At 44.2% G+C, this 23,076-nt stretch overlaps 1 protein-coding gene and 1 non-coding gene across 2 annotated transcripts; both read right to left on the bottom strand.

The window, feature by feature from the left end:
- Positions 1-273: 273 nt before the first annotated feature.
- CHGB (chromogranin B) lies at positions 274-5,398 on the bottom strand. The gene is made up of 4 exons (XM_075527825.1): positions 5,356-5,398; positions 4,820-4,913; positions 1,618-3,368; positions 274-604 (listed from the first exon to the last, which is right to left on the bottom strand). The coding sequence occupies exons 1-4, from the start codon at positions 5,389-5,391 to the stop codon at positions 521-523; spliced, it is 1,965 nt and encodes a 654-aa protein (XP_075383940.1). The 5' UTR covers positions 5,392-5,398; the 3' UTR covers positions 274-520.
- Positions 5,399-16,948: 11,550 nt separating this feature from the next.
- Positions 16,949-17,113, bottom strand: LOC142423743 (U1 spliceosomal RNA). Its single transcript, XR_012779341.1, has one exon. It is a non-coding gene; the product is annotated as a U1 spliceosomal RNA (small nuclear RNA).
- Positions 17,114-23,076: the final 5,963 nt, after the last annotated feature.

Here is a 23,076-nt window from a genome sequence, read left to right as displayed (position 1 = left end):
CTTCCTGGGTCACCACCTTAGATGCTTTCCTTATTTCCGCTTCCTGAACCGTCTTTTACTTCCGGAGGTTTGCTATTTATCTATTTTTCTTATCCAGCGTCCGAAAGACCAGCAAATGCTAGTGCCACCTTTCAGCATTGACTTTAAAGGATGGATTTGAAAATCGCCCTCCTCCCATTAGCCCCAAAGGAAGTGAGGACAATGAAGCTGTTGAGTTCAGGTGAACCTTTTTATTTAATTTCATTTTAAACGGAGAGGATTTTTGTTCTCTCAAGGACAGTATTACAGGCATGGTCACAAGCATGTGAATGTGTCTACTTTGCAAGAAGGTATATGCTACAAGTCATGCTAGCCATTTCAACAGCATTCTGACAGAAATTAACATTTTCAGTTGGGTCAAATGTGTAATGAGTAGCATATTCGACTTTCTGCCTCTGGGTAAATAAATGGGTCCTTTCAGTAAAGTGGTAGAAAACAATGTGAAGGCTTCTTCATAAAATTTCCTCCGCTCCACCGACCGTCACCCCCTTCGGTTCCCACTAAACTTCTCAGCTATTTTCTGCAGTTCCAAATCCATCGCAGCCAAGTTTTCAAGTTCTCTTTCCTGGAAAACACAGAGAAAGGAGGCATGAATCAATTTCTTTTGCTTCTAGTTTGAGGAAATGTAGCAAGAAAGGGGGATTTTAGTTCAGCACGGGTTAGAAATGCAGGGGCCTGGGCCCACCCAGTGCCCATCTGAAGGAGCAATTCTGGAACCTAGGCATCTTTGTGTTTACAATTCCGCAGGAGTCGAAGGCTCATTCAAGTTTGAGAACCACTGACCTACACAATCCTTACTAAGGGGGAAATTGCTTAGGCAGGAACTGAAGTTGTTACCTCTCCTAGATTTGAAGTTCTGATTTTCCTAGTGCATGGTGAGTCCCTTTCCTCAAACCTTCTAAGAGCAAATAAAGACAGAACTCAAAAGCAAATGAAATCCACTGCCGTCAAGTGACTTCTGACGACAAGGCTCCTATAGAACAGAGTAGAACGGCCCCATACTCTCTCCAAGCCTGCAGGTCTCTTTTGAAGTAGACTGCCGCCTCATTCTCCCAGGGAGCTACTAGTGAGTTTGAACACCCAACCCTTCGGTTAGCAATTGAACACTAACTGAACCACTGTGCCACCAGGCAGGTATTTTTCATTAAAGAAAGTGGAAAATACCATTCCCTATTCTACCGCCAAGAAACCTCCAAAACAATGTTTGCCAAGCTTGACTAACATCTCGAATCACCTGGAAGCATTAAAACTCTGAGTGCCAAGGCAGCACTCAGTCCCAAACAAGACCCATCTCTGGGGCTGGGGACCGGGCACCAGTTTCTGTTTGGTTGGTGAGCACAAGGGATTCCGGTGTGAAGCCAGGATTTTGAGCTGGTGCCCTAGATTCTGGGGGCTAGCAGGAGGTGGGCAGGTCTGAGGGCAGTGACTGAAAACCAACCCCAGAGGCCATCTTCACTCTGCTCTTGGGGTGTGTTCTCATGGCGGCCCGATTCTCCCCACCAACTTCCCCATTCAGATCAGATCATCTGGGGCATCAAATATCCATATCAACCATTTTACAGAAGCTCGAAACGGTACCTCTTCCTCCGTCAGAACTCTCCGGTCATCCTTTCCATGCCCTGTCACTTCCACGGTGCCCAGCGGCTCCTCGGAATCATAGAAGTCTGGATATTCGGCTGCCTTCTTCCTGTAGTGCAGGAGCTGGTCCAGCTCAGCCACCTTGTCATACTGCCTTTTCACATCCGCCTGGGGGGGCCGGGGGAACCTTCTCTTCTCGTATCCCCAGTTCACATCCTCCGCAAAGGGGTTTTTCTCCCACCAGTCATAGCTGTACTCCGGGAAGACATTTTTCTCGTTCCAAGCCAGCCCATTCTCCTCTTCTCCCTCCAGAAAGTTGGCATCGGTGTTGCCCTTTCTCTCGGAGCGGCTGCTCTTCCACTGAGTGGGCTCGTAGTAGGGATTGGACAGCTCCCCCAGTCGCTTCCTCTTGGCAGCAGCATGGTGGGGCGCAGATTGCTGGTCTTGAAGCCTGCCTTCTTCTCTGCTCTCTTTGAGGGCCTGCGGGTCCTCCTGGTGCTGCCACTGGCCTGGGAGGCCTTCGTCACCGTATCTGAAGTCGGTCAGGCCCTGCTCGCTCCATTCACCCTGTGGACTTCTCCGTGCTTGCTGCAGCTGGCTCCCCTGCCCACGGCGGGATCCTTCTCCCAAGGCCCTTGCTTCTTCCCCGGTGTCCAGAGCAGAATAGGCACCAGGCTCCCTGCCCCCGCCTCTGTGATGGGACCTCTTTCCCTCTTCAGAGCCTCCTGCTTCGTCCCTTCCACCCCTCCCTCTGGGTGGCCCGTTGTCCAGCTGGACGCCAGGCTGACCTCTGTGGGCCTCCTCCTGGCTCTCCTCCCCATGAGGCCTGGGTGCCAGTTCCTCCTCGCTGCCTCTGTCCCCATACATTGCCCCTTCCAGGTCCTCAGGAGTCAAGGCACGTGGGAGATTCCCTACTTCTTCCCTGTATTCGGGTTCTTCTTCTGACGCCCTGGAATGGGTTGGATGGCGGTCCCTCTTTTCCCCTAACCTTGCCAGGTGCACATTTGGGGGCTGCGAGCCCTCAGAGGGAGGCTGCCCTTCGGGAGACAGCCTGTCGGGCCTGCTCCGTCCGTGGTGGTGTTTCGGCCTCCAGCGTCGGTCAGGTTCCTCAAAAGTGGCGTCTTCCTCAGACTCTTCCTGGCTCCCAGGTGGGATCTTCCCCTCTTGGGGTTCTTTCTCGTGGCCCCTTCCCACCTCCTCTTCACTCTCTGGACTGCTCTGCTCCCGGCTGTGGGTCTCCTCCCGGCTGTGGGTCTCCTCCTCGGATGGCCTTGCAGGCTGCTTGTCATGGGCGGCCATCAGCAGCTCTTTGTTGTTGACCGTCGCTGGGTTTCTCTTGTTGAGAAGGGCATTCTGTGTCTCGCCTGACTCTCCAAGGTGTTTCTCCTTGTCCTTGACCTCTCCTCCGCGCTGCCCTTTCTGATCTTGTCCTCTTTCTTCTTCTTCCCTATCATTGTCCTCGCTCTTCCCCAAATGGTGTGTCTTTGCTTCTACGGAGTCCTGGCTGGCAGAGGGATAGAGACTCCCTTGGGGCTCACTCACTGCTTCTCTGCTGTGCCCACCTCCCTGTGCCCACTTCTCTTGGACTTCCTTTGCAGGTTCTTTGGCGTCTTCTTCCCCTGGGCTTCCTACTTCCTCCCTGCTGGAGGGTGTATGGGCTTCTAAGGCATCCGTTGAGTCTCTTAACAATCTGACTTCAAATTTTTGGTTTTCATTTTCACTTTTTTCTTCATCTTTGGCCTCTTTTTCACCTATGAGGAAAATAGAAAAGAGTAAGTAGAACCACAAATGTTGTGGTTCAACCCGTATCAGCCCAGCTAATCACTACAAATCCTCAGGACACTGAAAAATGGCTTGGGTGAATTGTTAAGTTAATGAAGACTAGGCTTAGATTCCTTTGAAAAGTCAACCGTATGAAAGCTTCTGGCTGTGTTTAAATCTAATCATAAATTCTTTTGGCTTCAATGTTTTCATAATAGCCAACCAGCAGCTTTTGTTGGTACTATCAAGGATCAAAGAGAAATCCGGAAGTGGATTTATGAAATACTACAATTTTGAAACAGAGGAAACCTTAGAATGTTTTCAGTTCAACCTCCTCTGTTGGCAGATAAGGGAAGTAAGGTTCAAAGAGGTATACTTCTGGGTCATTCTTTCCATGTTTACTCCAAGGAGTGCGTCAAAAGTTAGCTAGTGTGACTGGCTCTAAATAATAATAATAAGAAGAAAAGAGAACCCTAAAAAAGAGAGAGAGAAGTAATTAGTTAATATAATCCAGCTGAAAAGATTTCACTAGCTAGCCCAAATGGAAACTATCAGGATCCATTGTGGCTTAAATTTTTTCATGACCATTTTATCCATTTTTAAAGTTATCTAATCGACTGTGTAGAGTCAATCTAGTAGTGAGTGACAATGGCCATTAGTAAATGGACATCCTAAGAATGGTCGAAATTTCTTCTCTGAGAAAATGACACAAGAGAGGGAAGACATCTTCCTTCCTTCACTCAGGTTCTAGTCACCCAGGTGCTGAGGGGAAAGTATGCCTTTCAGCATTCTGAGGCATCTTTGTGTTTCTTGAGTCAGCAGAAGAGGTCACAAGTGATATTTTAATTAAATATCTTTCTTCCTGCCCCCTTTCCACAGGTTAATAGTTCCTTTACTGGATCTTCTCTTCATTCAGGGAAGCCCGTGGAAGGAGCTATGCAGCTAACATTTTGTCAACTGTTAACTGTGAAGGCTTAAAGATCCACTAGAAAACTTGACACTCAGTTAGAGCTGAGAAGTTTCTGATCCCTCTCAGAAGAGGGACGTTCACTTCCTGTCTTTCCTCTCTCCTTTATGTTCTCTGTCAGGCCCTGCTTGGCATTTGAGTCTGTAACCTTGGAGGAACCTTGAAACCCTCCTCATCTCAACATTCTCTCAGTAGACTGTCCCTAGAATCCTTGTAGACATGTGTCCTTTGAAGTGCCGTTGAACTCATCCCTTATTTTACTTTGAGGAAATAGACCCCGAGAGGCAAGAGTTCTTTATCAGAGCGCAGCAGGGACTAGAAGCCATATCTTTTATTTCATAGTCTGATCAATACTCATCCTACTGAAATATGACCCCCCGAATCCATTTGAAAGCAAAATGGAAGGTGGAGCGAAAGGAGCAAGGGCAAAAATCAGTGCAGGGACACAGTTATGCCTGCAATGGGGATTCTTACTCTTCTTCAGGACTTGGCGGCACTCGGCGGTGATGGGTGGAGCATTGGACTTCAACAGAGCATTGGAGAGGACCTCAATGATGCAGCGGGTCACCTGGGAGGGGTGGGGGGAACCAGAAAGTAGTTGGCAACAGCTGTGGTCACTGGGACGCAGAACTGCTGTCCAAAGAGTCAAGTCTATGGCCTGAACTGGTGTAGAATCCGTAAAGCATGGATACAGATGCCCAGGATGACAGTGAAGCAGCCCAATCAATGTAGACCAACAGGGGCAGCTTCTACAATGCAAGACAACATCGGTTCGATGTTACTTTGAGGAGGGACATAAATACCCACTTAGGAACAGGTTGGAAAGAAAAGGTTGCAATGACACAACTGTCTTCCAGGACACGAAAACATCCAAGGGGGGATGTGGGACTAACGGGCAGTAAGGACACTCCTCACCCTCAAAGCCTATTGTTATGAGTTTGGTTGATTGGTTAGCTGGTCAGGGGTAGAAGAATCTAGTGTCGAGATTCTAGACTTATAATTCAGCTTACCATTTCTTCATTGTGGTTCCTGTTATCCACTGGCATAGAACCGACAGCTTTGAGAGAGAGAAGAAATTAGAGATGCCTTGAGCTTAGTTTTGCAAACAATGTGAATCGAAACAATCCACACATTACCTGTTCAGAGAGGCAGAGTTGGAGCTGAGGAGAGTAAAGACAGTTGGAGAAGACTGGCGTGCTGGCCCAACCAACTGAGCAGTGACTCAGAGAGAGGTGTGTGTGTGTGTGTGTGTGTGTGTGTACGCGCACTGGAACAGAAGGGAAAAACGAACTTCGTATTAAGGAAAATGCGCTCTGTGTGTGTATTGAATATATATATTCAATTATATATTATATAAATTGAATATATATATATATATTTAATTCCCAGATACAAGAATCTTTGGAATAGTGGCCATGTTCTTGACTGAGGTATTGGTGATACAGATCAAAATGCATAGCATTCTACTATGAGAATGAACATTGTATTTAAATTTAAAAGAATTTAGACGGCAGCCCCATTTCAACATTCCAATGCTCTCCAAAGAAAGGATCTAGCTCATTCTCTTTTAGTGTCAACACATCCTTCCCTCTCTGCTCCAGCTCTTTGATCAATTGTATGTTCAGTTTTATTTAGAGGGGGATAAAATTTCGCAGCTCTATAGGTATTACTAAGAATAAAATTTAGGCATATGTCTATAATATTTGTACATTCATACATACTTACATTCCCCCCTCTTCCAGATACACCATTATAATTACTTAAAGTCACTTGGCTGACAACTTTGTAAACTGCAGTACTTTAGGAATTCTATATTTAGGGCCTTACAGAAATTAAATCAAATCATTAAGTTATAAAGACATAGTGTAAATATTTCAAGACTTTGGGCAACTGAAGATCTTAGGCATTTTCTAAAGGGATGAATGTTCCTTATGAAACACCTAACTTAAAAGAGAAAATTACATCATTCAGATTGGGACCACCTTAACCTGCATGATAGACAACAATTGGGCAAAAATCACAAGTCTGAGGCAAAATGAACCAAATGTTAAATTGTTGCTAAATAGGACAACCGCATACATGATACAGCCCATTTGTGATTAGACATGGGACATTTTCATAGTAATTTATTACTTGAGAGAAGAAGTTGTTTGGAATCTTCAGTCCCATCTAGCTGTTTATGAGTAATTTGAGGTGATACTTACTACTTGTGGGGCGTAGGTATCAAGGAAAGTACTAGAATTACAAAGAAGTTGTTCTACGGTTAGTTCTATGGGAAAATAGCTATCGGAAGCTCTAATTAATAATGTAAAGATCCTTAAAATGCAAATTTAAGTTGAAATAGAGTATGACATACTATATTACGGGATCTGAAAGTAAATCGAAATGAGTTGAGGAAATAACAAAATGCTGCTGGAACCAACATGCAGTGATGCATGAAGTCTACCAGTGTTGTTGAAAAGCCGGGAAATGACTTGATGATACCCCGACCCCAGGGCAGAAGTGTGTGGAAATGTTTGAATATATGTTTGTGTACACACACCACACACACACTGCTAATCTTCTCTAGCAATGACTTCAGCCTAATTTGACAATGAACCAACGCTGTCTTCAGTCCATTTGAAATCAAATCTAGGCATGAGCACCTGAGTACTACTGAGGCTCTGGTTTTTGAGCTGGGAGTTGGTTACATGGGTGTGTTCCATTTGTGAAAATTGTATTAAGCTGCACAATTCTGATCCACACAATTTTCTATATGTCTATTGTACTTCAATGAGAAGTTGAAAATAAGCCAAGTCTAAATAGAATCAGGGTACCCACCCCGAGCTGTCTTCCCTAGCCACCCCAAATGAACAAAGATCTGTGACGCTTTCGGCCTACTGCTCTCCCCAATTCATTTCTCTATGAAAACATGGTTATGAAAATGAGGGTGATTCAAAAAGTTAGTGGAAAAATTAATTGGAAAGATAGTGAAGTTTTTCCACAAACTTTTTGAAACACCATCAAAATCAAGTTTCTCCATTTTTGTCCACAAGACTTTTCCCGGATGAGCTGACTTATGAATCTGTGCCAATGTTGCATTTCCTTTGCCCCATGTTGTCTAAAACTGTATAAAGAACAAGGGAGGCATTGAATTCTCCTAAGGCACCATCAAGTCCATAATATGATGCTAGACATTTAACAACAGTTTATGAAAAAACTGGCTTATGATGATATATGTCACAGGCTAATTTTAAATTTATTTACATTTTATGAGATTCTTTCTATGTTCAATGAACAGTTGAACTGCTTTTGTCTTCTTAGGAAATGCTTTAAGAGATTATAATTTTCCAGTGTCATTTTTTCCTATTAAGACTGCTTTATTTCCCATCCCCATTTTTACCTTGTTATATTTGATATTTGCCAGTAGTGAAGTTCAACGCACTTACGTATAAGCCCATGTCCTCCATTCTGCTAGCATTCCCTGGGCCAGATGATGATAATTAGGATTTTGAGAAGCCCAGTGTAGACAAGTATTCTAGGTCCTGGAGACATGAGAAGAGCTAGCCAGACCAAGAGCAAAGTCCCCGGCTGTCAGAGATGGAAGCTACGCAAATGCAGTTGATTTATGACTAGTGGACAGATATTTTCATTCCAAAATGCTTTCTCTCTAAGTCTCTGCTCCTCGCTCTCACTAATTAATTGACATAGCATAGGGTTAAACCTAGAAATACCTACTTCATTTATTCATCGTACTCAATTTTCCTTCTTAAAGCTTGAGCTAGGATCAATTGTTTCTAGAGGCCCAACGTTGCCACATCTGTTGATTGATGTGTAAAATCTGAGAAGTGGCTGACAAGCTAGGAAGACCTGAGTGTTCTTCCTGAAATGCAGTTCAGACAACCTCCAGATGGCCCCCTTTGACCTCTGGGGCCCAGTGTGCCGGCCTGTTCTTTGATCCCACCATACGAATATTATTTGGGAAGATTCTTACATCGGAACTTGCTCGGTCCAGCTGAAATTTGGAAAATCCTCTGGGAAACAATAACAATTAGACAATTACTCCCCTCATGAACAAGGTGGTACACTTAAAAAACAAAACCCGGTTTTACCAAACCTTGTTTGGTAGTGCAGCTTCTTGCTAATGCTTTTTGCCCCTCCCCCAAATGTAAAATAGCTATCACTTAGTTGTTTTTATTAATTATTGGGATTGAAAGATTAACAACAATGATCAGATTTAGCAGGAGAGAAATTGTTTTCAAACTCTAAAAAGCCAATAGCTCATGTTTCTTAGCAGAGAACAGTTCTATTTCTGTTTCTCAGATTGAGGCTTCTCACCCCTTTTTTGGTCAAACACGATTAGACTTTGCTTGTGAAAGATCACTATGCATCTTGTGAGACATCTAAATGCTGCATGTCCCCTCCAACAGAATCTGTGATGGTAATTTAAGAACCGAAGGCACGTTAGTTACCACTAAAGCAGTTTACTGTCTTTTTATAGGAAGTGACAATCAGGGGGCTTAAAATAAAACCTCATGGTTCCTTTGAAAGTGAAGTCCTCAATAGCAGGACAATTTAGAAGTAGTGCCTTGTGATAAATCTAAGAATAACTTCTAAAGTATTAATGACTCATAAACTAAGTCAAATAACATTGAAATGTAGCTTTAAGATAACTGAAATTAGCTTCTGTGGAAGCAGAAACCATCTTACCTAGTTTAATGGCGTGATCACATGGTTACTTCACTCGTAAGAATATTTAGAGCACACAATAGCTATGGTGGATGGTTGTGGCTCTATATCCAGATGCCTTTCAAGTAGGAAATGAACCAGATGGTTCCCTGAGGCTCCCTCCAGCCCTGTGATTTTGCTAAATAATAAACTCTGCTTGAGGAATATCATGTCTCATTGACAGGGCTCAGGAGAGAAGAGTAGATGGAGAATGGCTACTAAGGGGTAGAGTTTCTTTGTGAAATAATAGACATTCTGAAATTTGATAGTCGTGATGGTTGCAAATAACACACACACACACACACACACACACACACACACACACACACCCCTCCCATCAAATCAATTCCAACTCACAGTGATCCTATCCTCAGAGTAGAACTGCTACCTATGATTTATGTGACAAGGAGACAGCCTCATCTTAGTCCCTCCGAATGGCTGGTAGATTTCAAATGCTGAGCTGGTGGGTTTGAATAGATGACCTTGAACTTAGTAGCCCAACACATAACCCACTATATCACTAGGGATCCAGTGATTGTGGACTATCTATGAATATACAAAAACCATGGAATTTTACATTGTAAAGCGTGACTTTTATGATATGTAAATTATATCTAATTTTTAAAAAAGGATATGATTCTCCATTTTAGCTGCTAGTGAAATATGAAGCCTCCTTAAAAGTTTCCCTTGCATAAGAGATTCACAGGTAGTTTAGTAGTACAGTTAAATAAGTCCCACAAATGTCACTGATTTCCTGGTCTCCAGCCCAATGTATAGCATGGCTTCAGCTTCTTAAACAATTCATTTCTGTGAAGTGTTTTAACCACAAAGAACTAATTATTCACCTCGTTTTCTTTAATTAAAATTAAGTTATTTCTAGGAGACGTGTAAGACTAATGAGAATTTTAGAAAATTACAAAGTGTGTAGCTTGCAATAAAATAAAACTTACAATGGAATTTCATTTTACATCTTCATAATTTTGATCCAGAAATGGCTGTCCATGAGAGCTTTGTGTTATAGATGACAATATCCCAATTCTAGTTAGGACTGTCAATTTCAGTTAAGAACATTTTTCTATGAAGCCATAAAACATGGCAAAAACAACCACCAAAAAATCCCTTCCAGTTTATTCTAATGTTATACTTATTTCTCAGTACTCATAATGATTTTATTCATTTTAGAATACACACACACACACACACACACACACGTTTCATCTCCCCAGAGATCATATCTTTGGGATAGAAAGTAATCTTAAAAGATTTAACTCCACAATCTTCCACACACAAAGAGGGAAAACATCTACTGCTTAAATTTTAATCCTCCCCAATGGACTAAAACTTTCTCCATGAATACTTTTATAGCTAGTTTATATTCTAGTTACTTTCATGGAACATAAAAGTCAAAATGCCTAGTATATTTTTCATTCATAACTCAAAAGGGAAGAAAAGGATTCACGTTAGAGATTCTCTTGCTGGAGATGGAAATACAAAACAGACAAACAATATACTAAACTTGCATATACAGAACACATATTCTGTATGGCCATGTTAGGAAAAATTATCCTATTTGCCTACTGGATTTACTTTTATCTCCTCATATTTGGATATAATAGGAATAATGAAAACGTATACCACTGCCAGTCTTCTAATATTGCAGGCACACCGTCTCTGCCATCCTGCATTACAGATACAGAATCAGGCTATAACAGTGTCTGCCTAGACGCGTAGAGAGGGTATGACATCTTAGAAGAGAGCACAAAATGTGGACTTTCCTCAGAGGCGAGGGTCCCTTTCTGTTTTACAGGAAAATTTCGAGAGGAAAAGTCCTGGCTGGGCTGGAAAACCCTTCGGCTTTTTCCGGGTCAAGGAGGGGCGTGGAGAGGGAGTTTGATGGGTGGACACCTAAGAAGAAACTAAATGAATTACCCCAAACTAGGGGGAATCCCTCTTTCATCCTTCCCTCTGTCCCTCCCTCCCTCCCTCCCCAAGCTTATCTGCCCTCCGAGACGCTGGGCGGCTGGCGCTGTCCGCGGTGCTGAAGGGCCCGCCGCGCCCACTCACCGGCCAGCACCGCGGCTCCCAGGAGGCCGAGAAGCACCGGCGGCTGCATGGCCCGGCTCGGCCGCACCTGCGCGCGGACAGAAGGTGGAGGCGCACCGGTGGGGCGAAATGGGAAGCAAGATGGAGAGGCTCCGGAAAGCTAGGCGTGCGTCGTGGTCCCCGCGGTGTGGTGTGGCGCGCTTGGCGCAGACCCCGCTCTTATAAAGAGCGGGTGGGGGCCGTACGGCGGGCAGCCAGGAGGCGGAGGCCCCGAGCTCAGCTTTGACGTCACGAGGAGGCCCCGGGGGCGGTGGCGCAAGCAGGCGGAAATTTACGCCAGTCCAGTGGCCCGGGAGCGCGGGGTCTGGAGCCAGGGTGCGTAGGAAGGCGGTCAGGGAAACGGAAAGGTTGAGGGGAGGTAGTTTAGATCTAAGCGGGGAGCAAAGGCGGGGCCGGAAAGGGGGTCCCTCTTGGCTGGACCCAAACTTCCCTCCCCCACCCCACGCCTCCAAATTAAACACAAAAAACAAAACCTGCTTAAGGCCATGTACCGATCTGCTGAAAATATGGCTAATTCTCTTTGGGATCTCCATCACTCCCGAAGAAAAGAGTGCGCTAAGGGTCGGGGAGGCTACATGGTTGGTGAGTGGTGCTGGCTTCCAATAGAAAAGGTGCAGCCAGGGACCAGAGGACCCGGTTTTCCTTCAAATTTGTGGTTTTGCGATGTATCTGCCTACCCATGACTTTTTCTGTTTATCCATTTGCCTTGACTGGGAATCCACAACACATCCCCATGGTTCAACATACGAGTATATTTACATCGAAGAGCACAAAGGCTCCTTTCCACCCCCAGCCCCTCCAATTCCTCTTTGCAGAGCCAACAAGACTTGACGACTCTGTTGCTTTGTCTTAATTTATTTTTGTGACACATTCTCCCATGTAGCTGTACTTTCTCAATGGCTGCGTCGAATCATCTTGAATGAGTGCATCAGAATCTGTTTAACCAATCCCCTTTCTGACAGGCATTATTTAGGTTGTTAACTTTGGCCTTTTTTTTTCTTTCTTTTACAACCAGTCTCAAGGACTGGTAATGACACTGGCCGTCCTGATATTTTCTTGCTGTGGGGAATGAACGTGCTTGTAAGAACTATTAAGCTCCTACCAGCCTGGTGCATCTCTTCTTGCTTTAAACTTGAGGTCGTTTGAGGTCGAAGAGTATTTATTACATGCTAAAAGAAGGTGAACACAATTTCTAGAATATTCGTGACATGGATTTCCTCTGGACGGACACAAAGGTTACATCAATGGGTTTGGGCATCGGAACAATTGTGAGTTGGCACAGGACTGTACAGTGTTTCATTATGCTGTGCATAAGGCTGATATGGGTCGGAGCCGATCCGATGGCACCTAAAATAACAATGAGCAGCTGAGAGAAAGAAAAAAAAGCCACACAAAAATACCTTGTACAGCAGAGAAACCAGAACCTTCTCTGGGAACACAAGCTTTGACATAAAGCTCTTTCTTCAACATATTTGAGTGTCAAAGAATTTGTTTTTCTAGTCAACCTGGTCTAACACAACTGGTGACAAAGCTTCCAGCATCACAGCAGTATGAAAGACACCACATATGAAAAAGCGTTGGAGGAGTCGGGGATGAAGTCCATAGACTCCCTTCCCATAATACCAGAGAAGGGTCGGGTTGAGATCAGAGGGCAATTTATTATATATTCTCAAGAGCTCATGGACTTAGATGAAGAAGGAAAAGGTAGTGAGGAGGCTGACTGGTAGCAGCTAGCAGTGACTTGGTGTAGGGAGAGTACCTGCATATCCAGAATTTTCCCGAGGCCAAATGGACTACGTACAGTGTCACTGGTCTCAAGCCATCCTGAAAGATCCCTGTCTGAGGAAGCAACACTGTATTCTGAGTATACCTTCTGTGGTAGTTACATATCTGGTGTCAATTTAAGACTATTAAGAGTGAGGGGGTGGAATCTAGCCTGTCAATCAGGTCACAGCCTGATGACCTCATTTGGAAGCACTAAAGAGATAAATAGCTCACTGGAGGCCAGATCCATGCTCTCTGATTCACATTCCTGCTGACAAGACACTTGGAGTTATGCTGATGGAGACAGAGCCCTGGAGCTGGAGTAGCCATGTGGAGACCCACACCAACTCTGAAATGCTTCCACCACCACTGGATCCACAAGACTTTCCAGCCACTGGCCTGTGATCTTCCTGCATTTGATGTCATTGCATGAGTCTGAAGAAGAATGTATAGACTGGTATAGGACATATGGGCTAATATAGGACTTATGGGCTTGATCTGGACTGGGCTGGGAGATTTTCTTAATACATAGTGCTCTTTATATAAAGCTCTTTATTTTACATATATGAGTGTCTATGAATTTGTTTCTCTAGTCAACACAGACTAACACACCTTCCAAATGCAGTTTGTTCAAAGTGGAATGTGTACAATTAAGGATTGAAATGTGTTAACACATTGTTTACATATAATGCTTCAAGATAAGAAGTGTTCTGATTTGGACCAGAAATCATAAAGAATCCCCAAAATATAAAAGTAGATGGGTTCAAAATGAAGACAAAAAAATCACAGCCCTTAGGACAGGACTAATGGAAAATAGTCCAGGAGAGTTGGAGGTTCCTCCAGGCCCCAAAGGAGAAGATAACTGAGGGTAACTATTTATGAGTTGGGGGAGCAGGGTACCTGAGAGAAACAGCCAGGTGTGTTGACCCTCTTTTCCTTCCAAACCCAAGTCAAGCAGTGGGTAGTAGAGGTGTCAGACTCCACACCCTGTTCTTTGGGGTCCTTTGGATGGCTAAATAGCAACTTCTCTCCATCGCTGGTGGCCGTTGGTGCCCAGCCTCTTTCTCCTCTTCATTTGAAAAGACTTTCTCTAAGTTCTACTCCTCTTGGACATTTCTGAAGATTAAGCTCATTCAAAAAAAAAAAAGCCTTTTTACTTGTGGGATTTCCAGCCAGTAACCATGACCATGAACCTGAAGACACACCTCTTGTTTTCAGTCAACATGGCTGACATGTAGAACCCAGAAGTGGCCCGGTGCTGGTTGTTGTTCACGCTTCCCTCTTATACTCTGCCTGCTAAATTTCCTGGGCTGTTCTCTCCATACTCCGGCTGAGGAGTCAGCAATGTAAACTGGTCCTGCCTTTGTAATTCTGAGATATCTGGCAGACTTAATAAGGCTCCTTTGCTCTGAGAGGAGGCACTCTGCTGTTGATGCTGAATTTTTAATTATTTATGGTGAATATTAGAGCATACCAACTCCCAGGCCAGGCTCTCCTCAACAAAACTGTATCCAGGAGATGCAAAGTTCAGAAGAACTTTATGTAGGTTAATTTGAGTTCTGTATCTATGAATATTCCCAATAACTCATAATAGCCCTCTAGGAGCCATTACCATTGAGCGAATATGTCTCCCAAGCTGTTATTGCACATATTTTTGCTCTGGGTAACAAAGACTTACATGCAGAGTAGAACACTTTCCATAAATTTTATGAAAGGACTCTTCTTTCTCCCTCGCAGTTGCCTTTCCTTTCTTTTCCATTCCCTCACAAAGTTCATAAAAGACCACCAAATACTGCTCCATGCATTTCCAACTACACACGGAACCTTCTGAAAGGGCAAATCACTGAAAGGTGAGCCAGCCTCCACCTAGTCTTTTTGTCTGTTGGAAGGCGTGTTTTCTTCGTAAGAAAACAAATATTGGAAGGCTTACTCAATCTGATCCTTTCCTCAGGAAGTACCATTGAAGCAGAAGTCACAGGTAACTTTGGAAAGCAGAAGGAAATTTGCAGGCACGTGGGCCATGCAGCAGGAGCTACCACAGGCTGTACAGGCTGAACCCAAAGCCTCAGCGTTCATCATACTGGTCGTGGATTGAATCGGGTCCCTCCCAGCTGTGTCAAATTTGCTGGCATATGATTCCCAGTGGGTAGCAGAGATGGTATATAATGAGGCAATTTGGCTGTTATATAATCATATCCTTGATTTTGTCTGATGTGATCAGCCATTTGGCTATAAGGGGATTACAGTGGGTCCAACACCCTTACTCAGGTCACATCCATGCTCCAAGGGGAATTTCTCTGGGATGTGGCCTGCAAAATAGTTGATGTTATAAGAGATAAAGGGAGAGAGGAGCAAACAGATAAGGAGTGTCCTTACTATTGTCAAGAGAGAAATGCCAGAAGTGAGCCACATCCTTTGGGGTCTCTGTGCTGAGAACCTCCTAGACTCGGGAAATTTGATACCTGGACAGGCGTTGATCTCCAAAGAACACCGGGCTCACAGATGTCAAAAAGAAACAAGGACCTTCCCCCAGAGCCAAAAGAGAAAGCCTTCCCTTAGAGTTTGTATCCTGATTTTAGATTTCTAGACTTTTAAACAGAGAATAAATTTGTTTGTTAAAGCCATATACTCCTGGTATTTCTCGTATTGCAGCACTATATAACTAAAACAAGACTGAGTCAGACCTTCTGGAACATGAGCAGTTCTGAGCCCGAACAAAAGTAATAAAGGGAAATTCAACAGCCCCAGCCAATTCATACTGCAAGGAGAGTGGGAAGAAATATCAGAACAATGCAAAGTGTGGGAGTTGCCTTCAGGGCAATGGTTTAATCACCAAAAAGTGAACCTGAATTCCTCAGTGTGTTGGTCTGGTTAGGCTAGAGAAACAAATACATAGACACTCATATGTCTATCAGAAAGAACTTTATATAAAAGAGCAATTTAATATTGAGAAAACATTCCAGCCCAGTCCAGATCAAGTCCATAAGTCTGATATCAGCCCATATATCCAATACCAATCTATAAAGTCCTTTCAGACTCACAAAACACATGCAATGATGCCAAATGCAGGACGATCACAGGCCAGTTGGTGGAAAGTCTTGTAGATCCAGTAATGGTGTAAGCATCTCACCGCTGGTAGGGATCTCCACGTGGCTTCTACAGCTCTGGGCACTAGTATAGTTCCATGTGTCTTGTCAGTAGAGAGTCTCGCAGGGAGTGAGTCTACTCCACTCTTGCACTCGCAATCCTCTCAAATTGACAACAGGTCATAGAAGTACCACACCCACTCCCTGAATTCGTCCAGAATTTCCATGAGATGGATAGATACCATTCTGCCAGTGAGCCGGGCCTGGGGACAGGTACACACTAAGACAACTTTGTCGGATGAGGAGGCAGTCACTCCGGGACCATCTTCAGACTCCTGATCATTCTGCTGTACCTTAAGCATCCCAATGGCCCAGTTTAAGTACCTGGCCTGCCTCTGAACCTCCTGATTATCATCCCGTGGACCCAAATTTACAGGTGAGGAGATAATTTGCAGGAAGAATATCATGTGCTATTACAAAGTGCTAAAGAATGCTGGAGACTCCAAGCAAGCAGGACTCCCCAGCACTTTCAGAAAAGTTTGTCTCTGAAAACACCCAAGAGGAGAGAGTCCGTGGTGGAATTTCAGACACAGCAGAGTGACTCCTCAGGTTTGTTAAGAACCTTGTCAGGATTGCCCAGTTAATAATCTGTGGGATTGTGGTTCCCTCCATGGACCACCTGCCCCACCTGGAAACCATTGAGTTCTCACGATAACCTCTGAGGGGTGGGAAAGCTCACTGATGTGAACATGTTGACCAACACCGAAGAACGAGTGGTGGCTGGGGGGTTCTAGAACTGTAGGAGGAGAGCCTCTGTCTTGTTGCTCTCTGGCTTTTGACAGCATCTCATCTGACATCACTATGGATCTGTAGACCAGGTGCTCTCAACTTTGTGCTGAGGGAGAGGTTTCACTTTACTGCCTCCGCAATTCTTTTTTTTTTTAAGGGGAGAGCATGAACTCAGTCCCCCCACTACCACAAACTATTCAGTTGAGTTTCCCACATTTTGGGAAATGGCAGAGGTCAGCACATCCAGAGTGCAATGGATCAGCCTCACCCTGGGAAAGCCACCTTGGTGATCATGGTCTCTCCCCTGCCAGGTAAGGATGCCGCCGCAGTTCTTGTCTGTCCACAATTACCATGCCTTACCCTGTACTTGCAGGCTGAGCCCTGCCTAAGTCTCAGGACTCCCCCTGGTCTCAGTTAAGAAAAATGTACAACCCAATCCAACATTCTAGAATTAGCATCAGGTGACATATGTAGGTAGTTTACCCTGATCTGGAGTATGAGTTCCTGTAAGTAGTCTCGTCTTGGATTCATCTCTAGCCTGTCACCAGCCATCTACGCTGTCCAACATTATACAATCTATGGTTAGAGTTTGTGGATCAAAAAGAAATCTATTTAGCTCACTTACCAGGTGAATGGTTGTGGGAAAGTTATTAAATACCCAAAGGCTAGAAGCAGGTGTGTTCAAAATGAAGGAGAAAAATTATAACCCCAGGATAGTATTAATGCAAATGATTGGGAGAGTTTTGGGGTGTCTCTATGTCCGGAAGCAGAAGAAAAACACATTTTGTTTCATGTCAGTGATTACAATCCCCACAATATAATATCATTGTAATACTTAAGGTTTTCTGCCAACTTGGCTATATCAGGGTTCTCAGTGATTTGGTGATTAAGATGTGGTAATCCCTCCATGATTAAATCTAATATAAGGCAACTCTTATTAGAGGTGTGGGGCTGCTTCCAGTACATGTGGATGCTGTGGACAAGCTTGCTTGCTTTTTTTTCCCCTGGGTCTAGCTCCTGCATCTGGCTCATCATGTTACCTGTGGTTAATTGGACTTAAGCTAGCAGCTGTATTGCCTGCTGGTCCTGGGAGTTGGCAATAGCCTAATATCTTACCTTCCAGATGTATACTTATTTGCCTCTGCAGCCAGAAGCCTACCATCAAACCTGCCAATTTGGGGTTCATCACCCTCTGCAGCTACCCGAGTCAAGAAAAGCTTCTACCCTGACATCAGACCCAAGGACTTGGAACTTGCCAGCCTCTACAATTATATGAGCCATTTCCATAATGTAAAGCTCTCTGTATATGTACTAGTTTCACTAGTTTTGCTTCACTGGTAAAGAATATTGAAAGTACCATGGACTACCAAAAGATGAAACAAATTTTGGAAGAACAACCAGAATGCTCCTTGGAAGCCAGGATCCCAAGACTTTGGCTCATGCACTCTGGACGTGTTATCTGGAGAGACCAGTCCCTGGAAAAGGATACCATGCTTGGTAGAGTGGCAGTGAAAAAGAAGACGACCCTTGACAAGATGGATTGACACAGTGAACGTAACAACGGACTCACCTATAACAACAATTGTGAGGATGGTGCAGGACGGAGCAGCGTTTTGCTTTGTTGTCCACTGTGTTGCTAAGAGTCGGAACCAACTTAATGGTACCTAACGACAACAGAGAAACCAGCCGAAAACATGTGGTATCAAGAATGGCTCAAGGGAAAACAGTAAGAATGAGTTTTCTAAATTGGTTCACAGGTCTGATTGCTTTAAAGGCACCCTCCAGATAACTTTGCTACTAATCAGTGGTCTGAGATGGCAATATTAATACTGAAAATATCACCACCAACAGAATACGTATCAGTGAGAAGTAAGGCTTTCGATGATGATGTGTTGGATACCTTTCTGGTATTTTGTCTGGATGAGAAGTACTGAGAAGCCGGTTGGTTGGCTCTTCTTAAACTATAAAGTGATACAGGGAAGGGATAAGCTTAAGATTTAGGCATTACAGCTCAAGCAACCACATAACAGATCTCAAAGTTCCCACTTGGTCTGTGAAAAGCCTTATTTCTCATAGTAACAGAACTGATAATGCCAAAAACTAAACCAAGTCTTATTGTAAGAACCAAGTCTTATTAATGGCTGAACTACAATGCCAACTGAATTCTCAATCTCAAAGGATATCTGAATTAAAGTGAGAGCATTGATTTGGGAGAAATGGGCCCTAAACCTTGGGATGGGAACATATGGGAAGATAATCAGGGAGAGGGGGATACTGGAACCTAAAGGCCATTGAATCCCTCCAACCAACAGCATCACCTCTCCACTCTGAAAGTATCCCACCTTCTTTGTCTGCTTATCTATTATCCTTTCTGTTCACATATGGTGAGACTAACCTACTGTTCCTCCTGCTATGCCACCCAGGGCATCGTCTGGGCTATGGACTGAGGCAGATTCTTACAAGAGACCCACCACTGCTTCTAGACCTATAATTAGACTTACGTCTCAGTGAGGTCCAAAAACGTGAAGTAAAAATGGAGACCCACAAAGAGGTGCAGCACACTCGCACTGTAAAAGAACTCCCTGCTTTTTCTAACGTGCACGTACAGAAACCGGGAGAATATGTCTGGGAATGGCAATTAAGGGGGTGGGAGAATGGCGCAAGGGACATAGCATTGGATCAATCTACATTCACTGAAATAAGCCCACTTATCACAGATTCTTAAATTAATGTTTCAGATTAAGATGTTAGGAAAGGGTCTATGTGGTAGTTACATAATCTGTTGTCAATTTGAGTACGAAGAGTGAAGGGGTGGAGTTTAGCCTGTCCATTAGGTCGCAGCTTAATAACCTCATTTGGAGCTACTAAGGAGATAAATAGCGCACTGGAGGAAGGACACTGTCTCACTCCCTGAGAGACATGCTTGCTGACAAGACACATGGAGCTATGCTAGAGTCCTGGAGCTGAAGGAGTCACTTGGAGAACCGTGTCTGTGCTGAGATGCCTCTACCACCACTGGATCCACACGACTTTCCATCCACTGGCCTGGGATCGTCTGCATTCCGTGTCATTGCATGTGTTTCATGAGTCTGAAGAGGAATTTATAGACTGGTGTTGGACATATGAGCTAATATTGGACTTATGGACTGGGCTGGGATGTTTTCTTAGTATTATAGTGCTCTTGTATATAAAGTTCTTTCTTATACACATACGAGTCTCCCTGGATTTGTTTCTCTTGTTCTACCCAGACTAACACAGTCTATTAGTTTATTTTATTGGTTTACTGAAGCATAGGTTTCATGGTGACTGACAATAAATCAAGTAGAAATACAGACATGCCTTGGCATACTGTAAAAGGTACCCAAACACAGGGAAGGAATTAAAACAAATAGACATCTAATTGAGGTGTTGGCTAAGTCCACGTGGAAGAAGCACACCAGCAGTGTGTCCAAAGAATTACAAATAATAAAATCCCACTCTGGAGGAAGGAATGGTATCAAAGCTTAAAATCTGAACACTCAGTTCAAAGAAGGGCTGTGGATGACAGTGAAAGTCCAAAGCTGATTTTCAGGGTCTCCCATTTGGACTAAGCCTCTGGTGAATCCTTCTCACTATGGACCAGATCCGGGAAAGGCTCGTTACCAGACAGAGTTACCTTACAGTGTGGGTGACTGCAAATGTAGATCGGTTACCACGCAACACCTTGGCAGCGATTTCCCTCTTGGCCCAGTGTATAGCTGCTGCAGTTTATTAATATTTTCTTCTTTGTTATCGATTGAGGCTTTCTTTGTTTCGGTGTGCCATGGTTGTTGGGCGATTTGTATTCAGTCTTGATTTTGTAGGATTTTCTGCAGGAAAGGGAGAGCTAACAAGTGCAAGGAGGAAGAAATGTCCTGGAATTGATTGTGGTGATGATTGCGATTGAGCTACTGGAAAGCATGATCTATCATTTGTATGTCTGTGAAGCTGTTAAAAATAAACAAAAATATTTAGGGAAATTAGCATATTATAGAGTAGACTTATCATGCTAGATTCATAGATCCCAATATCAGAAGACACACCCTTCACCACAATTCTGAAGAGAAAACTTATGAATGGTACCACATCAGCCTCAAAGACTGCTGTGACTGTTCTTTTATGTAAGACAGATGTTACACCTGGAGCAGCCCAGCTGGGCCAGGTGATTGCAATTCAGCCAATGGGAGCAACCTGGGGTCGTTCACCATGCCTCCCCCGGGAACCCTTGAAAAGGCAGGGACTTGGAGGGAGAGGGGTCTTGCCTGGTCGTCTTCGTGGGAGGAAACTTGGGAGAGAGATCTTTGCGTGACCGTGAGCAGTCTCTGCCAGGCCGCATGGTCAAAGGAATCCTATGGGTGCAGTGTAAAACCTGAAGCTTCTTTTAACTCTCATTAAATTCATTTGGATCACGGAAAAAAAAAAAAAAAAAGACAGATGTTACCATGGGAATGGTCCTAAATGAATTAGGACAACAAACCATCTGACTGGGCTCTGTGGTGGTAGGGATCAAGTGACAGCACCTAATTGACAAGGACAAGGTGGGTATGATAGAGTCAGATTCTGAAATGTCTGACTAGGGAGGGTGCTCCTCGGAGTGAAATAGGTGGGGAACCTACTAAGTATTTACTCGATCTGTCCAAGAGGAAGGATTCTAGGTCAAATGAGTGGAGACCAACTTGAATGACCAGAATAGAGAGTCACAGCCCCTGAAGAAATTTCCAAACTTGAACCACTTGGTTGGCCCACAACCCCTTGAATGAAGGAGGCGCTTGGCCCCTGGGGTAGTTACATAATCTGCCGTTAATTTCAGGATTAAGAGTGTAGGGGTGGAGTCTGGCCTGTCAATCATTGTATAGTCAATGAGTCCTCTGTGTGAGCATAGCCTTCTCCTGAGGATTCTGGGAACTCCTGTATTCCCTCGTTGGAGGCAGTAGACTCTCTCTCTCTCTCTCTCTCTCTCTCTCTCTCTCTTTTGGCTCTCTCCCTTCAAGACATTTCTGAGGAGAAGCCACATGAAGCTACCCTGAGGCAGCCAGAGTTTCCGAGCTGAAGGAACCATATGGAGGCCCCTGCCAGCACTGAGATGCTTACAACGCCACTGGATCCACAAGACTTCCAACCCACTGGCCTGTGATCTTCCTGCATTTGGCATCATTGCATGTGTTTCGTGAGTCTGATGAAGACTTTCTAGATTGGTATCAAACATATGGGCTAGTATCAGATTTATGGACTTGATCTGGATTGGGCTGGGATGTTTTCTCAATATTCGAATGTTCTTGTATATAAAGCTCTTTATTATACACATATTCGTGTCTATGAATTTGTTTCTCTAGTCTACCCAGACTAACACAGCCCCCTTGAGGAAGGACCTCACGACACAACCAAACCTTTATACTATTTGTCATTCTTTGAGGAAAGGGATGCCCAGAGAGAGCTACAATCTTTGGAGTGACGGTTCACTGGGGAAAGGAAAGGACCAGTCCTATGGGGGATTCCTGGGCACTGGCTCTTCATTGACACTATTCCGGAAGATTCCAGACACTAATTCCAGCAGACCGAAACATAGCCCACTGTGTGGAGGTCAAGTTATCTATGAAATCTTAGCTCATGCCCATCTTACGGTGGGCTCAGTGGGTTCCCAAACTCATCCTGAATTATGGATAATTGGAGTAGACATAGTCAGCAGCTGACAAAACCTCCATTTTTGGACTCCTATGTAGAATAAGGCTCTTAAGGACTGCCATTACCTAAGAAAATAGTCAACTAAATGCAATATCATGTTCCTGAAGGAACTGCAGAGATCCGAGCCACCACCAAGGACTGGAAGGGCGCACAAGAGTCGCAGGAGCATCTATGGGGTAGCAAGGGGTAAAGGGAACTATAGTCCCAAGATATTGTCATGGTTTCTGAGCATGCTCTGTCCACATCTCCACCTTCAGTCCCTTGGCATATATAATTTCCCCCAAAGAGATTTCATACGTATAATTCTTTATAGGATCAGGGGCGGAGATCTCTTCTTTTTTAGCGCTTCCTGCTAAGATGGGAGCAGAGTACCATCACCCTGCCTATGTGAATTACTCTCCTTTTGTGAAACAGCTTGCGATTTGCTAGTAGGCCTTAGGAGAGACTAAATGTCTAACCACGGACCACCAAGTGATGTGGCCTGAGCTGTTCATCACAATGTGCGTGTTGTGTGATTCACAGAATGATACAGTTGGATGTGCACAGCAGCACTCTGTCATTAAATGGAAGTGGTACATAGAC

The sequence above is a fragment of the Tenrec ecaudatus genome, chromosome 12 (assembly GCF_050624435.1).
Source record: "Tenrec ecaudatus isolate mTenEca1 chromosome 12, mTenEca1.hap1, whole genome shotgun sequence".
In the NCBI taxonomy this organism is placed as follows: Eukaryota; Metazoa; Chordata; class Mammalia; order Afrosoricida; family Tenrecidae; genus Tenrec; species Tenrec ecaudatus.
This window is presented reverse-complemented; position numbering and strand designations above follow the sequence as displayed.

Bases quoted from the DNA above. Each gene is read 5' to 3' on its own strand.
- CHGB (XM_075527825.1), bottom strand. From the start codon at position 5,391: ATGCCAGTGGATAACAGGAACCACAATGAAGAAATG. The intron at 3,369-4,819 runs GTAAGAATCCCC...TTTTCCTCATAG, and splicing joins CCGCCAAGTCCTGAAGAAGA to GTGAAAAAGAGGCCAAAGAT. The intron at 605-1,617 runs GTACCGTTTCGA...TGTGTTTTCCAG, and splicing joins GAGTTCTGACGGAGGAAGAG to GAAAGAGAACTTGAAAACTT.